An 18,269-nucleotide genomic window follows, 5' to 3' on the forward strand; every position below is an offset into this window, starting at 1 on the left:
AAACCACCCCCGCCGGCTCGGCTCCTGCCTCTGGGACAGCCCCCTGCTAACGTGGCCCAACAAAAGCCGCTGCGAGCCGGGCATCTTTATTTCAGTACGGACAAGCCCTCACGAGAGGCTCGGCAGGGGTGACAGCGGCAGGGCGACAGAGCGGCAGGGCCACGGCGGCCCCAGCGGGCCGGGCCGGGCCGGGCCGGGCCGGGCCGGCGGAGGAGGGCGGCTCCCGGGGCCTCCCCGAGCTGCGGCTCGGCGCCGTCCCGCCCGCGGCAGCGCCGGGGAACGCCCCGGGGAGGGCCCCGCTGGGGCCGCGCCTTCGCCCCCCGACATCGCCGCCGCCGCCGCCGCCGAGGCCCCTCTCAGCGCTGCGCGGCCGGCCCGGGCACCCCGGCCCCCGCCACCGCGGCCCGTCCCGGCCAGCTCCCCGCCGGGCCGGCGCCCCGCTCCTCACCTTCGCTGCAGCTTCCGCACCAGCACCGCTTGCCGGTGCTGCGCCTCCTGCGAGCTCTGCAGCCGGCGCCGCAGGGAGGCCTGGCTCCGTGCTGCCTCTCCAGCCCCCGTCGCCATGACCCGCTCGGCAGCCGGGCCCGTCTGCCGCGCGGCTCCGCCCCTCCGCGGTCCCTGCCCGCCGCCTGACGGGCCCCGCGGCGGGGGCTGCTCCGCGGCCTGCCCCGGCGGACCGCCCTCAGGCGCCTGCCGCGGCGGGCGCAGCGGCTCCCCCTGCCCGCCGGGCGCGACGGGGCGCCGGGCGGGAGAGCCGGCCTCGCTCGGCGCCGCTCTGTGGCAGCGCTTCCCTTCTCCCTTATTCTCGCTTCTCGCTCCTCGCTGAGGGTGCGCCGGCGGGCTGCGGTGCTGCCGCGGGGGAGAGGCCGCCCCGGCAGCCGTTCGCTCCAGCGCGTTCCGCTCAGAGACCGTTAAGGGCCCCGCAGAACGCTGGGGGCAAAAAGCGCTCCCGGTGCAGTCTGGGAGAGAAGGAGCGCGAGGAAAGCCCAGAGGGTCGGATGGCGGGGTCTGGGGCCACTGGGGCAACAAGGGTGGGACCGCAGGGACCGTGGAAAAAGAGGAGGAGCAAGTGGAGGAGGAGAAGAAAAAGAACTTGACTACTGGGGGGCAGTAGTGAAGGGCATAAGGGCCCAGGTGGTGTTCTCCTCAGCCCGTCTGTTGAGGGGAAGGGTTGCGAAGAGCGGAGCACTAATAGGACAAGCCAGTCGTTGGCTGCAGAACTGTTGGTGATAGGGTTTGGCGTTCTGTGACCAGGGGACCTCATTTGCAGATCAGCATCTGCTGGGGCGAGATGGGATCCGCCTCACTAAGCAGGGCAAAGCTGGTTTTGTCAACATGATGACTGACCTTATCAGGAGGTCTTTAAACTGAGAGTGGTGGGGGAGGGAGAGAGCAACCAGCAGTCCTGTGAGAAAGTGACAGACAGGATCGCTGAGCAAAGGGCAGGAGGGGATGTGGTCGGATCATGAAATCTACAAATTGGGCTTAAGCGGGGTCATGCCAGCACTTGCTTGTAAGCAAGAAAGTGCCTATGAGGCACCATGATGGAGAAATCCCCACCACCCTCTTCAGGAGCTCAACATGCTGGGGTGCCTCTTTAAAGTGCCTGTACATTAATGCACACAGTATGGGGGATGAACATGAGGAGTTGGAGATCTGTGTGCCCTTGCAGGATAATGGAGACATGGTCAGATGGCTCCCATGACTAGAGTATTGCAATGAAGGAATATAGACTCTTCAGGAAAGACATACTAGAAAGTTGAGGAAAGGGAGTTTCCCTTTATGTGAGAGAGCAGCTGGAGTGCATGGAGCTCTCCCTGGGGATGGATGAGGAGCCAACTGAGAGCTTATGGGTTAGGATTAAAGAGAGGACAGGTAAAGTTGATATTAGAGTCGGTGTCTGACCTAACCAGGAAGAACAAGTGGATCATGCCCTCCATAGATGGATAGGAGCAGCTTCAAGTTGCAGGCCCTGGTGCTCATGGGGAACTTCAACCACCCCAGTACTTGCTGGAGGGAAAACAACACAGGACATAAGCAATCCAGGAGGTTCCTGAAGTGCACTGATGATAAAGTCCTCCTCCAAGTGATAGAACAGCCAAAAAGGAGAGGTGCTCTGCTGGATCTCATCTTCACCAACAAGCAGAGGCTAGTTGGGGGTGTGAAGGTCAAAGGCAGCCTTGGCTGCAGTGACCATGAGATGGTGGAGTTGAGGGCAGGGAGGAGAGTGAAAAGGAAGCTCACAACCCTGGACTTCAGGAGAGTGGACTTTGGCCTCTTCAAAGATCTGCTTGGAAAAGTCCCACAGGATAAGGCCCTGTAGGGAAGGGGAGGTCCAAGAAAGCTGGCCAATATTCAAGGATCACCTAGTCCAAGTACAAGAGATCTGCACCCCAACAACTATGAAGTCAGGCAAAAATGCCAGGAGGCCTGCATGGATGAACAAGGACCTGCTGGCAAAACTGAAACACAAAAAAGGAAGTGTTAAGAGGGTTGAAGCAAGGACAGGTAACCTGCGAGGAAAACAGAAACATTGTCTGAGCATCCAGAGACAAGATTAGGAAAGCTAAAGCCCATACAGAATTGAATCTGTCCAGGGATGTCAAAGGCAGCAAGAAGAGCTTCTATAAGCACATGGGAAACAAAAGGCAGACAAGGGAAAATGTGCGCCCATTGCTCAATAAGACAGGGGGGGCCTGCTTACACAGGACATGGAAAAAGCTGAGGTACTGAATGCTGCCTTTGCCTGAGTCTTTACTAGCAAGTCTTCAGGAATCCCAGGTCCCAGAAACCAGTAGAGAAGTCTCCAGCAAGGAAAATATACCCTTGGTGGAAAAGGATCAGATCAGGGAATACTTAAGCAAACTAGACATACATAAGTCCATAGGCCATGGTGGGACATACGTACGCGTGAGTGCTGAGGTAACTGGCTGATGTCATTGCAAGGCCGCTCTCGATAATATGTGATTGATCATGGTGACCAGGAGAAGTGCCCAAAGACTGGAAAGGTCACCCCCATCTTCTAGAAGGGCAAGAAGGAGGACCCAGGGAACTATAGGCCAGTCAGCCTCACCTCGATCCCTTGGAAGGTGATGGAGTAGCTAATCCTGGAAACCATTTCCAGGCACATGAATGATGACAAAATCATCAAGAGAAATCAGCATGGCTTCTCCAAGGGGAAGTCATGCTTAACCAACTTAATAAACTTCTACAACAAAGTTACTGGCCTGGTAGATGAGGGGGATAGCAGTGGGTATTGTCTACCTGGACTTCAGTAAGGCCATTGACACCATCTCCCATAAAATGCTCCAAGAGAATCTGTTGAGGTACAGATAGATGAACAGACAATGGGGTGGATTGAAAATTGGCTGAGTGGCCAGGCCCAGAGGGTGGTGATCAGCAGCACAATGTCTAGCTGGAGGCCAGTAACTAGTGGAGTGCCCCAGGGGTCAATACTGGATCCAGTCCTGTTTAACATTTTCATTAATGATTTGGATGATAAGAAGGAGTATGCCCTCAGCAAGTTTGCAAAGGACACCACACTGGAAGGAGTGGATGATATGCCAGAGAGTCAGGCTGTCATCTAGAAAGACTTCGCCAGCATGGAGAAATGGGCTGATAGTAACCTTGTGAAGTTAAAACAAGGACAAGTGATATGTCTCGTACGTGGGGAGGAACAACCCCATGCACCAATATATGCTGGGAACCACCTGGCTGGAAAGCAGTTGGGCAGAATAGGCCCTGGGGGTTCTGGTGAACACCAAGTTGACTGTGAGCCAGGAATGTGCCCTTGCTGAAAAAAAGGTGAATGGTAGCCTCAGCTGCATTAGGCAGTATTGCCAGCAGGTCAAGGGAGGTGATCCTTCCCCTCTACTCAGCAGTGGTGCTGTGTTCAGTTCTGGACTCCCCGCTACAAGAGTGGCATGGACATACTGTAGCCAGTCTGACAAAGGACCACAAAGTTGGTGAAGGGACTGGAGCACCTCACATATCAGGAAAGGCTAAGAGAGCTGAGACAGTTAAGCCTGGAGAAGAGAAGGCTTGGAGGGGATCTCAATAATGTATATAAATACCCGAAGGGAGGGTGCGAAGAGGATGGAGCCTCTTTTCAGTGGTGTCCAGTGACAGGAAAAGAGGCAATGGGCACATACTGAAACACAGGAGGTATCCTTTGAACGTCAGGAAACACTTTTTCACTGTGAGGGTGACTAAGATCTGGCACAGGTTACCCAGGGAAGTGGTAGGATCTCCATCCTTAGAGATACTCAAAAGCTGTCTGGACACGGTCCTGGGAAACCAGCTCTAGGTGGCCCTGCTTGAGCCTGGAGGCTGGACCAAATGATCTCCAGAGGTCCACTCCAACCTCACCCATTCTGTGATTCTGAGGAAAATGAACAGGAACACAAGGAGGAGGTGGAAGAACAATTGGAGGAAAACTAACAGGAGGAAAAAAAAAAAAACAGGAGGAGGTAGAGGATGAGAAAAAAACCTAGTGGAAGAGAACAAGGGAGAAGATGAGTAGGAACAGGAGGAAGAGGAGGTTGATAGGGAGAAAAAAAAATGAGAAGAAACGAGAAAGAGAAACGGGAAGAGGAAAAGGAAAACCACAAACAGAGGAAAAGGAAGAACAGGAGGAGGAAAAGGAAGAACCAGAGGAACAGGAAGAAGAGGAAAAGGAGAAAGAAGAAGATCTGGAAGAAGAGGAGGAGGAGGAAAAATAGATGGTGTAAGAGGAGGAGGAGCAGGAGGACTAACAGGAGAAAAAGTAGCAGGATGAAAAAGAAGAAAATGAAGGTGAGGAGAAGGAAAAGGACAAAGAAGATCAGATGAGAAGGAAAAGAAGGAGGAGGGATAAAAGGAGGAGACGGTGTGTCCTGGTTTCAGCTGGGATAGAGTTAATTTTCTTTCTAGTAGCTGGTATAGTGTCATGTTTTGGGTTCAGTATGAGAAGAATGTGGATAACACACTGATGTTTTCAGTTGTTGCTATGTAATGTTTAGTCTAAAGTCAAGGATTTTTCAGCTTCTCATGCCCAGCCAGCGAGAAGGCTGGAGGGGCACAAGAAGTTGGGAAGGGCCACAGCCAGGACAGCTGACCCAAAGTGGCCAATGGGGTATTCCATACCATGTGATGTCACGCCCAGTATATAAACTGGGGGGATCACTGCTTGGGAACTAACTGGGCATCGGTTGGTGAGTGGTGAGTAATTGCATTGTGCATCACTTGTTTTGTATATTCCAATCCTTTTATTATTATTGTCATTTTATTATTATCATTATCATTATTAGTTTCTTCCTTTCTGTTCTATTAAACTGTTCTTATCTCAACCCACGAGTTTTACCTTTTTTCTTCCGATTCTCTCCCCCATCCAACTGGGTGGGGGGAGCGAGTGAGCGGCTGCATGATGCTTAGTTGCTGGCTTGGGTTAAACCAGAATAGACATGCTGCCTTGGGGTGAGTGTAGGACAAACTTCAGGGGATGTAGTGGCACAACGCTTCAGGGAAGCCTCCTCGCCTTCTTCCTTCTGCCACCTTATTCCTGACCGCAGTGGTGTGCAGGTCAGTGCTTCATGGCTTCACTCCCTCTCCATGCAGATCACACTGTCCCAAGCTCTTCATCCCCCTAAGCCTCAGAGCTGTGGTGGGACTGAGGACAGCCATGAGCATCTGCTACATGTGCCAGTGCTGGGATGCGGTGTTCCTCCTCTACAGGGATGGAGATGGGGCATTCCAGCAGTGCCAGGACCCACCAGCCAGCCACGTGGACAGTGGGCCATGTGCCTGCTGCTGCTGCACCAGAAGGATGCAGCCAGCTGTCCCACTGGAGTCCAATGGCCCCTAGAACTGGCAGTTGTTACATTATGTGATAAAAGCTTATCTGCAGGCACACGGACCATGGACAAACCATGGCAGGTGAAGGTGTAACTGCTCAGCAATGGTAATTTGTGACCAAGGAATGATCTGGCATGGAAGGTCAGGATGTCCAACTGCAGTAAGGGTTAAACTGCCTGGGAATGGGAAAGCCAGGGACATTGACTCCTGTCAGGGAGTGAAATTTCCCTTGCTGATAATGGTAAGAAGTGCAGCAGCCTTATCTTGTAACCATCATGCAATGTAATCACTGAATGTCCACCTTTGGCCAGTAGAGCTGGAGCTCGGGGATGAACCCACGCTCACAGGATTGGTGCTTCAGTGCTGGTGCAAGTGTATATAAGGAATTGGCTCATGCCGCATCTTTTCAGACTCCTTGTAGAACTGCTTATGATGGTAGGACTCTGCCCAATGCATTGTTCATTAACCTTTTTATATTTAAGCTCAAATTTGCCTCAAGCTGTACAATAAGGGGTACATCCTGATCAGCCAGAGAAGGGAGCAGGATGAGGCTGTTGGTGCTATTTGTATGAGTGCTCTGTGTGCCTGTACTGAGCTGTGTGGCTGGCCATATATATGTGTGCATGCACATGTTGTATAGGCATGCCTGCACATCTGCCTGCTGGAAATCGGCCATTGACTCAACAGCTGGTTGGACCCGGGGGCGTGGAGCTGTGGCAGCCTTGTGTCAGGCTGCTGGATGCAGCAAACCCTAACACCAGTGACAGAGGGCAAAGCTCTTTCGCTGGTCCCATGCCCTGGACTTGCACCCAGAGGTAGGTCTCTAGCTGGGGGATGAGAGAAAAGGCTCTGCAGAGGAGGGCCCAGGAGTCCCAACATGCACATGTCTAGGCCCCGTGGCATTGCCACCAACTCTGTCCTGGACTGCATTAGCCAGGGCATAACCAGCAGGGTGAGCCAGGGAGTTGTTCTTTACTGGGCACTGGTGAGGCCAGAGCAGTTTGGTGTCCCTCAGGCCAGTGTGGACAGTTGGAGGCTGTTCAGATGAATGGGCCTGAAGGGAGGCTGTCCAAGGAGGTGCCAAGAATTGGTTGAGCCTGGGGGAGGCAAAGGAGGGTTAGACAGGAGACGGGGCCAGAAGAGGTGCCCAGAAAAGGAGAAGCCCATAGGACACCCTGCTGCAAAACTTCTCCTACCCTGTGATATCTCCAAGGCAGACCAAAAGAGCTGAAGGGGGAAGAAAGAAAAGGGTAGAGGATCTAGGGGGGGCCACATGGGGCAGCCGAGAGCCCTGGAGAAGTCCAGTGGCCGCTTTGCCTTTTCTCCCTAGATGACAGCCATATAAACACCATCTGCCTAGCCCTGAGCCCTGCAGTTTTGTTCCTGCTGGGGCCAATTGTGAGAGAGATTGTGCACAGCTGGAAGAGGGCAGGACATGCCTCCCTGCAGCTTGCAGGAGGGCAGGGAGCTGCAGATGCTGCAGCCTTCAGTAGTGTGGCATCCCTGGACAAGCTGCCACCTGTCCTACACAGCTCCAGTCCCACAACCCATCCTTTACCTGCTCTCCTTGCTCCCACATCACCCAAAGGTGTAAGCAACTTCCCCTGTTTAATTAACCCTTTGTTATCACCAAAGGGAGCTCTGTCTACACCACTGGCCAACCCAGACTAGATGGCAGCTGAGAAGGCTGGAGGCCAGGCTCCAGGTGTGGATCAAGTGAGCAGTTATTTGGAGTAAGGACATTGCCATTGCTCCAGCTTAGGACTGGGGAGGTCTGGATGGATGAGCAATGGGGCCAACCCTGTGCGATGGATCCAGACGTACAGGTAGGAGATATTGCTGTCCCTCCTCCAAAGAAAAACACTATAGACCAGGTGGGATGAAGCAGCCCCTGAGGAGACCAAAAGTGAAGCCAAGTTACTTCCCTCCTATTCCACTCTGTGGAGCCACCAAACCTGGCTGGCAGCCATGAGGAAGAGCACAGCCTGGACATAGCCTATGGCTGGGCCCAGTGTCCTTTCCCCCTCCACTACCTGGTCTGCACTGCAGCGGGGGGAAACCATGCAGGGTTTCTGGGCATGATGGGGGGACATGCCGTGGTGCAGAGGTTTTCCTGGACGGTGGTGAGAAAGGCCTGACAACAAATAGAGCAATAAAATATCTGTTTTAATGGCATAGAATAAAAAAGAGGAATATAGATCACAAGTAAATCTTATGCCCCTTCAGATGCTGGGCACATCTCCACAGATGGGATTTGCACAGCATGCCATAGGAAAATCTATGCAGGGTCCATCAATGTAGCAGAACATTGGGGTGCCCTGCCTCTGAATGGATGTAAGATTTACGTGCTATCTATAGTCCCCTTTTTATTCTGTCTTATTAAAACAGCTATTTTATGACGCCACTTGTTGTTGGAGCTTTCTCATTGAGATTCAAAAAGAGTCCTGCACTGTCTCTTCTCCCCGCCCCGGCTGCAAAACGTTACCCTGTTTCGCAAGGGCTGAGAGGAAGCTGTTTCCCCATCAAGTGACCAGAGCTAAGAAAGAGAAACAAAAAGCCATGATAGCTTCTCTTCTAAGGTCTGCGGGATCCTAAGACCAGGTCGTTACGGGTACCCATCCCTGGGCAGGTGACTGGGACATTTGGGTTCCAGTTCAACCATCCCAGCCCTGCAACTGTGTCTGCAGAAACGCAAGCTGTGGGACAGAAGGTGGCTTGTGGCAACAAAGGCACATCAGGACCCACAAGAAGCCACCCAGCTGCTCAGTGCCTCCGGCCAAAGCCTTCCTCTGAAGAAGCCCTGCTTGAGTTGAGGACAGAGGGAGCCAAGAGGGACATGATGCTGCTCGTGACCCACGTGCTAGCCTTCAGTGAGTGCCAGAGGCTGTGTGGGCTTCCAGAGGGTGACATGAGGCATCCGGAGACTCCACAGAGATGTTACACGGCTGTTTCTCTTGCAGGTGCTTGGCTGGTGGCACACAGCAAGGCTACACCAAGTGAGTATCATGAGGAGGTAGGTGGGGAGTTTGGACACATCTTTGGTCCTGCACCCATCTCCCAGGTCTCTTCCCCAGCCCCACAGAACAAAACTCACCTTTGTGTGGAGATGGGGCCTGGAACCAGCTCCAGGCTCACTGCAGGGCAGCCAGGCGCTGGGGACTCCCTGTCTGTCTGGCAGCATCTCTCTCCCTGTGCAGGTGCCCCCACGATCTCCATCTTCCTGAAGCCACCTGGGGTGATCCCACCCGGAGGCTCCACCACCATCTGCTGCAGTTGCCAGGGTGACAATGGGAAGTTCGTGCTGTACAAGAAGGGCCACCAGCTCCGTAGCCTGGAGCTCCGTGGCAGCAGGGCCGAGTTCTCCATCTCTAATGCCACGCATGAGGACACAGGTCCCTACAGCTGCCATTACGTGGATGGAGACACTGTGCTGGCTCGCAGTGAAACCGTGGATGTCATGGTGCAAGGTGAGGGATGTGCTGTTACCCCTTTGCGTGGGGTCAGACGCCACATGGGCAGACCAGGATGCACGTAGCCACTTGGCTTCCCCATCCACATGATGGGCAGGGTTTTTCCCCTCTTCCCTGTCTTGGAGAGGTGGGGACCATCTTCACCTGAGCCAGGTGGTGGGGTCATGGAGATCCTGGTGGCTCCCGCTACCACGTCAAAGCCCTACACACCTTCTCATGCATTCTCCTCTCCCCACAGAGTTCCGTCTCCCCAAACCTGTCCTCTCTGTCCTGCCTGGGCATGAGGTGGTTGCAGGATCTTACGTGACTTTCCGTTGCACCATCGCACACTCCAGTGCTGGCTGTTTTCTGTACCTGGAGGGCCAGGTTAAAACCCTCAGCTTACTCTCAAAGGAACAAGATGATTTCAACCTCTCCCATGTGCATAAAGGCAACGGGGGCCGCTACAGCTGCCAGTGTTTCACCAAGGGTGCTTCATTCGAATGGTCTGCTGTCAGCAAGACCCTGGATTTGGTAGTGAGAGGTGAGACATCCCCTCAGCCACATCCTGCTCTTCTCTTCCTCCCTGGCTGGCGTCTGTCACATCCTGGGGGAACTAGAAAAGAGGATGTCAGAGAAGAAAGGAGCTGTAATAGCAGTCCAAGCAGAGGCTTACAGCTTCCTTCAGACGTGTTTGAGCCTTGCCAACTCCTCAGAGACCCTACAGATGACCTACAGACACAGGCTTGCTAGGCTACCAGTTGGGGGGGCAAGGGTCAGGGGACACCTATGCCTGCACCTACCAGCCCCAGGGACAGTTGTACGTCCCGTTGCAGCCCAGTGGCACTGGCTGGCTGGCAGCGGCAAGTGAGGGCCAGTTCCACGTTCCTGTCCTTCTCCGCATCTTTGGTGCCACTGGGTGGGGTGACAGGTCAGAGACTGTGGGTAGAGGGTGTCCCACGGGGCAGGGCTGTGGGAGGTAGAGCCAACAGGAGCCCTTGGGGCTCCCTTTGCTCCCTGTGAGCTTCCCTTTATCCCTCTTTAGCCCAGGAGCTCTCCAGCATGCCCCCTTGTCCACGTGTGTTTGTCCTGGGAGCCCCATGTGTACCCCACGTTGCCCCCACGGGACTCCTTTTGTCTGGGAGCTCCCAGGGGGGCTCCTCCCAGGGTCCCCCAGTGACTGTCCCTTCCTGTCCCCTGCAGATTACACCTGGAGCAATGTGGTGCGCCTGGCCCTGGGGGCTGGGGTCCTGGTCCTGCTGGGGCTGATCATGGCTGAGGCTGTGCACAGTCACCAGTGCAGGCCGAGGCCCTGCTAGGACGGGGCACAGCTCCCCTCCGCCTCGGTGGGACAGATGGCTGTGCTGCCCCAGCTGCTGGAGCTGGAGGGGCCAAGACGCTCCCCACGCACAGAGCTCCCCGTGACTGGGACCAGTAAGGGAACACTGGGATTCCCCTCCAGCACCTCACAGTGGGATAAATAAACTGTCCCTCCCCATCAAGCTGCCTCTGGGAGTCACTCTGCGGGACGGGCAGGGTTCGGGTGGGCTTGGGGTCTGCATGGCTGGGGTGACACCCGTGGCGTGGCATGGTGTGACTCTGGGCTGGGGCCCAGGGAGCCAGCCCACCTCCCCCTGCCATGTCTGTAGGTCTGTCTCCTTCTGTCCCCAGCAGGGACAAGCGCCTTTCCCCAGGGCAGGCAGCAGGGCTAAATAACCAGTGTCCAGCTGCACAGACTTCCATTGCTCACATTCGTTTATTATTTTAAAACACTGACGGAACACATCACACCATGATCTATATACATAAATTTACTTCTATACAGATGTAAATTTATATATGTAGAACCTTTAAACCTCTGTATACTCAGGACACAAAGTTCCAGAATAGCTTCACTGGCTACAACAAAAGTATTTTTGTTATGAAAACACAAAGAGGAGGTGCGAATATCAAAAACACGGAAAAAAGAAATTAAAAACAAGTGCAAAATGAATGAAAGTGCAAAAAAGCTTTTGTTATCATAATCACGCTCCTTCCAAAATACACCCCCCTTTCCTCCCTCCAAGGAGGAGCGAGTCTCAGGCCCCAGAGGGAAGGGGTGGATTGGAGAAAAGGAGCTAGGTCGCAGCCCTCAGGTCTTTCCCTCTCCTCTGCACTGATGGGTCCCCTCCCGGAGTTTATGGAGTAAGGAACAGAGGAGCAGAAGCAGCCAAGTCACATCCCTCTTACAGCTCCCTCCTCTTCTCCAATGCCCCTCATTGCACTCATGTCCCCAAGTTTGCGTCTGCAGGCAGCAGCTGCCCTAAGCCTTCAACCCTCCTAGACAATTTGGAGGGTTTCTTTCTTTTCTAAAAGTGCTTGTGATCAACATGGAAATCACTGGAGGAAGGCAGAGGCACGCATGGCTGCCCTCCTTACTGAGCTTCAGGCTGGCTGCTCTCACAGAAATGGAGACCTTGGCCTTGCACCATCACAATGCTGCCCGTTTCCATGAGGAGGGAGAAACACCTTCCTGAGAGGCTCCAACTGCTCCCATGCACCTGGACTCACCTGCGGACCAGCCGCCCCAGAAGACACACCCCATGCCCAACGCTGAAGCATGTGGTAGGACATCTCCCATGGCTCCAGCTAAGCCCTGCCAACACCATCTGCAGCCGGGGCAGGAATGACAGGAGCACAGGCTTGGAGTCCTCCACTCAAAAAAACATTTGACTTGAAAAATTCTTCATTAACTTACAAATTTTGGCTGCAGTCACATCTCTCAGAAAGACCCAAGAGAAGAACCCATGGGCCACTCAGCCCCATTGTCCTCTCCAGCTTCTTAAGTGACATGGCAGTGGACATCCCTGTGAGGAGTTTAGTCAGGCAACAGGGGAAGGATGAAAAACTTTGGTGCTTCTGCCTTGGTCACAGCTGCCCTTGATGCTCACTGAGGGGGGGACTCCCAATCAATGCTCTGTGGAGACGGAGGACCTGCCAAGGCCAGGGGTACAGCAGACCTTTCTGCTCCTGGCTTCCCTGCTGGGACCAGAGATAACTTCTGCTCATGGAGGACACATCGCCCAAGACCCTGGGACCATAGCCTGCTGCCTCCACAGCTACAGAGACCACTGCATTGAAACAGTGACACACCAACACTAGGGGAAATGGCATCGTGGTACCGCCACAAACACCCATCCACACATACACACACAATGCTTTGGGTTTAGTTTGGTTTTAAAGGAAACAAGAAGGTTCTAAGTTTTAACAGTAAATAGCCCTTGACCACCTACAAACCCTGTAACTCTCACCCAGATGAATCCAGAAGCTTTGTACCCAAACGGCTGAGTCAACCCAAGAGGCTGAGGAACTGATGCTCAAGACAGCAGGCAAGTGTGTCCAACAGGGACCCTCACATCTCTCATCACCCTTCCAAGTGGGGCTGGTTTTCCGGAGAGCTGCTCCCTGCGCAGAGCTCAGACCCAGCAGACTTGGGGTCCAGCTGTGCAGCCAGACCCCACAGCCAAGGGGGAGCACCTTGGCAGTCCTGTCCAGTTTGCATCTGCTCTCTTAGAGGGAGGGCATAAGAGCCCAGGTAAGGCAGTGCCCCATGGGCACAGCTTCCTGCTGATGCCCATGACTGGCACAGTCTGGAGCATGCACTTCTGCCTGTTTTGCTGCTGCCCAAGCAGAGCACAGCTTGATTGCACCCAACAGCAGAGCAAGAGCTGATGGTGTTGGTTGTACCCAGTCTTGGGGGCCAGCTATGGCTTGGATCATGGCTCCCCTTCCCCTTCAGCAGGGGTCTTCTGAGCTTACCACCACCTCTGCTCTCCAGGGCAGCCCTGTGAGAGACAAGGCTCCCCATCCTTCACACTCGTTTCAGATCTGACACCTGGGTAGCAACTCCTCTCCCAGCACCCAGTGACAGTACTTAGTCCCTTCCCCAACAGGAGGAATGTCCTAGCATGAGAGAATGGAGCAGATGAGAATAGGATGCTTTCATGAGATGTTTCCGTATAAGCTCAATAACCATGTCCTGTGCAAGGGAGCCTTTCCATTCCAGATCACACCTGGAGAGGTCTCAGCACTGTTTGCACAGTCTCACAGCTGAAGATCACAGGGCTCATCTGCTCCCCCAGCACACAGTGGCCCAGAAGGAGACTCCCCATCAACTGAAGAGACCAAATTCAGGACCATTTACTGCAGATCAAGGGCAACCTGGGGGGTGACTGTGGGACTCAGGGACACAGCTGTTCCTTCCCCCTCTCCACAGCTGGCCACACTGCAGTGCTTGAAGAGATGGAAGAAAAAAAGGAAAGGAGAGGAAGAGCTGCCTAAATCAAACCCAAGCATTGACAAAAATACACAGACTAGTTGCAAGTCCTGCATGAAGAACAAGCAGCAGATGTTTCAAGAGCAGGTCAAACGTGATCCCAAATATTCAATAACAGAGTCAAAAAATGCTACATTTCCATGGGAAGCCTAGAACAGATTGACCCAGGTGTGACAGCGGCTCCCAAGGCAGTGCTGCTCCAAGACACATTGCTGGTGCACTTGCTAAGAATCCTTCATCCCTGTCTTTGGGCACTGGGAAAGGGGGAAAAATTGTTTTGCTACTGATACGTCATTCTTGGGAATGGGAAAGAAAGTGGATGTGGGACCTGGCTCACATCACTGCAGACTATGGAGAGCCCTCGGGGCAGGTGGCCACCCTCCAGCACTGCATGGCCACACCACTGCTCCAACAGCACCCACAGCAGGCGTCCACAGGATGACAGACCATGGCGAGAGCAGCCTGGGTGATGCCAGGAGACACAGGGACTATCAGAAGCTGCCTAGGACTCTGCCAGAACCCCCCAGGCATGTTGGCTTTCCTGGGTCTGGAGTCCTAGCCTACTTGGCCTCTCCTCCATTACAAGGGACAGCATTACATGGACATTCCCCAAATGCCTGCACCCTTACTGAAAAGGTGCTATGTTACTAAAAAGACAGAAAAAGAGAGTTAACTGGTGAATTTCTTTTAGCTCTGCAGGTAAGGAATCCAGGGACAGCAGATCTTGCTCTTCAGACAGCAAAACCTGGGGACCTCGCAAGGGCAAAAAAGGGGGAGAAGGTGGCTCAGCAGGATCAAGTCACCCAACTCAGGAACACCTTCAGAAGCGAGCCATGGATCTGCCTACGGAGGAATGGATGCTTCTGGTCCTTGGCAGCTGTCTCCGCTCTAGAAAGAGCCTTGTTCCTAATACGTGGGCCAAAGAGGGCTCAACTCTCCTTTGCAGAGGATTTTTTAATTGCTTCAAGGGACACAAGTTAACCAAGCATCCTTTCTCCCAGAGACATGCTGGCCAAGACAGCCTGAAACGCAAGAGGAAACGGAGCTTGTTCTATACCCACCCAGCCCTGGCCCCGTGGGGCACTGGGGCTGCTTCATTACAGTAAAGAGGAATAAAGCACAGATGCTGGTTGTGGGCAGAGCAGCAGCCAGGACACATTGCTCCCTGGAAGGGGCAAGAGGTGGGCCACTGGTTCCCAATGCAGTGAAGGGGCAAAGCAAAATCGTCACCTGGCCTTAAAAGGGAAAGTCAAAAGAATTCAGAGAAAAAGGCAAAGTGAGCAGAAGCTCCTTGAGAGCATCCCTTGGAAACAATGTTAGCACAAGCTGCTCCAGAGGAACACATTGAAGAAAAAAACCACAAACAAAAAAACCCAAACTCAGCTGCTGAGCAAAGCCAAGACCAGCCTTTAAACGGGTGCAAGCACATACACAGTCAGTCCCTTCCCTTATCTGCGTGACTTCAGTAGTGGTGTCAGCCCCCAGCTGCTACACCCTCCGCACTGCTTCTCTGTCCCTCAACACCCCCCCCCACCCCGAATCAGTGCAGTCACAGCAGGACATGGGGGGCAGCTGTCACACTAGAACAGGCTAGTCCCATGTCCACCCTCTGTCCCTGCAGCCACCCCTGAGGCTTGGGGTCAAGCCTGTGTCCAGTGCTGGAGGAGAAGGGCAGTGTGGAGTGGAGGGGAGAGGATGGGAGATGGACTGCTGGGAGAGTGGAGATGCGGCATCCGAGAGGACATGAGCAGGACATGACAAGCTGCACTCAGTCAGGGGGAATCTCTGTCCTGACCAGACAGTTTGGCAGCACCGGTACTGAGGGAGTGTCCCAGCTGGGCCAAGAAAAGTCACTTTAAGGTGTCATCAGCGTTCTTGAACATGAGGATGGCATTGTAGATCTTGAGTGCCGGGCCCAGCTTGACACTCATAATCTTGACGATGTCAGACTGCGTCAGCAAGAGGAACGCCTCACCGTCAATCATCTGGAGAGGAGAGCAGGGACAAAGGCACTCACCGAAAACCCAGGCTGTGACTTCCTAGGGACAGCCAACACAGGCACGACCTGGGGACGTGCACAATTGCACTCATCCTCAGCCAAGTGCCGCAGATGATGATCCCAGGGAGCAGGGCAGGGGCCACCCACAGCACTCCCATGCTGCCCCAGATAAGCCAGAGCTGTGAGCTCACGTGACCAGGAACCAGGCAGAGAGGGGGAAAGACCCTTCCAGGGGCCGCCCCAGGAGCTCAAACTGCAGCCAGCCTGGGCTTCTGCACCAGAGTGTAACAAGCACAGCACACAGCCAGCAGGCAACCTGCTCTGGGCAAACACCCCTCCATTCCCTGCTCCAGGTTCCCGCACACGTGGAGGCTGCCTCCAGCTCAGCTTTGTGTGCCTGAGCGCCCTTAAAGCACAGGGGCTATTTACTAACAGGCTGAGACACTTGAACCCAGTGTGCCCAGCATCAGCCTGCCCTGGGTGTACCATACATGCCCAAAAGCAGCCCCTCTGTGCGTCTGTCCACAGAGGGGTCTAGAAACGATGAACCTGGCTGACAAACAGCAATGCCACCAAACTGCTGTGCTGGTAAGAGGATGCAGGCAGGGAAGGATGAATGGGTGAAGAGTAAGAAGCTTCCTTCAAGAGGTGATGGTGCTATTAAGGCTGCAGCACCATCCTCCTCCTGCTCCCCCATCCTACCCTCCCCAGAGGGTCCCTCCCTCAGCCATGACAGGACAACAGGGCAGCACAGCTCCTTGGAGGTCAGCATCTCCCCTCCTGTGACTGTATCTGCACAGGCAGACAGCTGCACACTCAAATGCAGTGGGGTTGCTGCCCCCAGGGCTGCAGGGTGGGATCGCTGCCAGGTGCTGGACATGCTCTCAGCATTCAGCAGCAACCTGCTGCAGGAAGGCCACTGGCCAATTCCTCCCTATTCTGTTGGTAAACAGCTATCCTTGGCCACCTGCACTCATCCTCCAGCCCTTCTCACCTCATCCTTGAAGAGCTTGGCTTGATCCTCGCAACCCGTCAGAGTCTGAACAAAGCTAAAGACCTTGGAATAAATTGAGAAAAATGTCAAGACAGAAGCAATGTTTATGGCTGGAGACCTCCCATGAGCCCACATCCTCACTTCCACAGGGGTATTCTGCACCCTGTAAGGTAACATGTGGCTGTTAGGGCATGGCTGGCTGCTGGGACTGATGCCAGAGTTCCAGCTACCCAGGCCTTCAGAGGGCCCATCGTAGATGCCCAGGAAAGTGACGGAAGGTGATGATGAAGAATCGGAGGTAAAGATTTCTCTTTCAGAGAAACAGGGAAGTGACTTCTTATCTGCAGAGTCTATGGTTTAATTTTTTAACCTGGCAAAGATGAAACTGATTTCTTTAGAAAACTGTAACATGCTAAATGAAGAAACTGCTGTTTGCCTTCACCTGCTTGCCCTGGGCTAGTGTCACATTCAAGCCAAGCGAGAACCTGGTAGTTCTGCATGTACTTCCCAGAAGCTACCACCAGGGCTCATGTTTGGCAGCTGTCCATGCAGTACCACCCAAGCGCGTCCAGCAGACCATCTTCTCACTAATGCAGGGAAGGGGCCGCTGAAGCACCTCTATGCCTTGTGCATGTACCACGGTGCTGCACAGCCAGGTAGAGTGCTGCCAGCATGCCAACGGGTTAGGAGCCAGCATGCAGTCTTCAAAACCATCTTACCTCATCAATGGTCCACTTGGCCACTGTAGTTGCTGTGATGCCAGCCACACCCGGCAGGAGTTTGCAGTGCTGCTCCCAGCAGAGCGACAGGGAGCGGTCGGGGTGGGCAGACAGGGCAGACATGAAGAGCGATTGGTGCATATTGTCTGAAGAAATAGCTGGCAATAAAAATGCAAGATGTGATACAAGGTAGAAGGATGAGAACATCCCATCCCATCCTATCCTACAAGCCTTGGGGAAGGCCCCAGGGAGGGCCCAGGGCTGGCAGCAGATGGTCTCATGAGTCCAGGTATCAAGAGCTAGTGGTTGTCCCTTGAATTAATAGGATATCAGTGTATCCAAGTGTTCAGTTTGGTGGGATTGGGGATGGTGAGGGAAGAAGTTTAGAGACAAGCTTGGCTTTGCCTTGTTCTCACCACCTTCAATCATTCATTTTCCATACTAAACTAGATTTCTATGTCAAATCTCACACCAGAATGCCAGCCCATATCATTCAGTTCATTTCATGTTTTTAACAAAGCTTCTCCCTTGCTCTCTGCTCCAAGGAGTCAAGGATGGCTCCCAAGAAGACATCCTCTTCATTCATCCCCAGTGCTGGGGTAGGCAGCGGGACAGCCTATGGTAAAATGGGATACTGGCTGGAATAAATGTTAGTCATTGTCCTATGTCAGTCAGAACTAAATGCCAAGCAAACTGTTTAGCATCGGTTTCTGCACTGCAGCAATAATTTGGCACTTCACAACCACATTGATATTTTGGGGTACGGCAGCCACAGGATGAAGGCACAGCATCCCTGCCTGAAGAGGACAAAGTGCTGGGGAAAATGCCCTGCCATAGAGGGAGGATCCCAATTCCCTGCCCTAAAGCACTCAAAGATTCACAGACGTAAACCAAGAGACACGATGAGGGACCTAGCAGAGCTCTGGTAAGAGGCAGGGACGTTCCTTGTCACATGGCCAAC

General features: G+C 53.8%; 2 protein-coding genes across 9 annotated transcripts in view; one reads left to right on the forward strand and one right to left on the reverse strand.

Annotated features, from left to right (window-relative positions):
* The first annotated feature begins 8,359 nt into the window (after window positions 1-8,359).
* On the forward strand, window positions 8,360-10,779 carry LOC115339962 (osteoclast-associated immunoglobulin-like receptor). 3 transcript variants are annotated; one of them, XM_030010684.2, is made up of 6 exons: window positions 8,360-8,433; window positions 8,520-8,702; window positions 8,793-8,828; window positions 9,030-9,299; window positions 9,541-9,825; window positions 10,485-10,779. In XM_030010684.2, exons 2-6 carry the CDS (start codon window positions 8,669-8,671, stop codon window positions 10,598-10,600), a joined length of 741 nt encoding a protein of 246 aa, XP_029866544.1. In that variant the 5' UTR covers window positions 8,360-8,433; window positions 8,520-8,668; the 3' UTR covers window positions 10,601-10,779. The 3 variants fall into 3 exon arrangements, with proteins under 3 accessions (XP_029866544.1, XP_029866546.1, XP_040978723.1); XM_030010686.2 differs by having other exon boundaries at window positions 8,396-8,411; XM_041122789.1 differs by having other exon boundaries at window positions 8,415-8,702.
* Window positions 10,780-11,018: 239 nt separating this feature from the next.
* The window catches only part of L3MBTL1 (L3MBTL histone methyl-lysine binding protein 1), a 30,992-nt gene continuing 23,741 nt past the window's right edge, over window positions 11,019-18,269 (reverse strand). For all 6 annotated transcript variants that reach the window (XM_030009150.2, XM_030009148.2, XM_030009149.2 and 3 more), the window contains 3 exons: window positions 17,309-17,466; window positions 16,590-16,652; window positions 11,019-15,581 (listed from right to left, as the gene is read on the reverse strand). In XM_030009150.2, the coding sequence (XP_029865010.1) occupies window positions 15,447-15,581; window positions 16,590-16,652; window positions 17,309-17,466 (356 nt within the window). In that variant the 3' untranslated portion in view covers window positions 11,019-15,446. The remainder of the gene's footprint in view (window positions 15,582-16,589; window positions 16,653-17,308; window positions 17,467-18,269) is intronic.

Source organism: Aquila chrysaetos, chromosome 3 (assembly GCF_900496995.4).
Source record: "Aquila chrysaetos chrysaetos chromosome 3, bAquChr1.4, whole genome shotgun sequence".
Lineage (NCBI taxonomy): Eukaryota > Metazoa > Chordata > Aves > Accipitriformes > Accipitridae > Aquila > Aquila chrysaetos.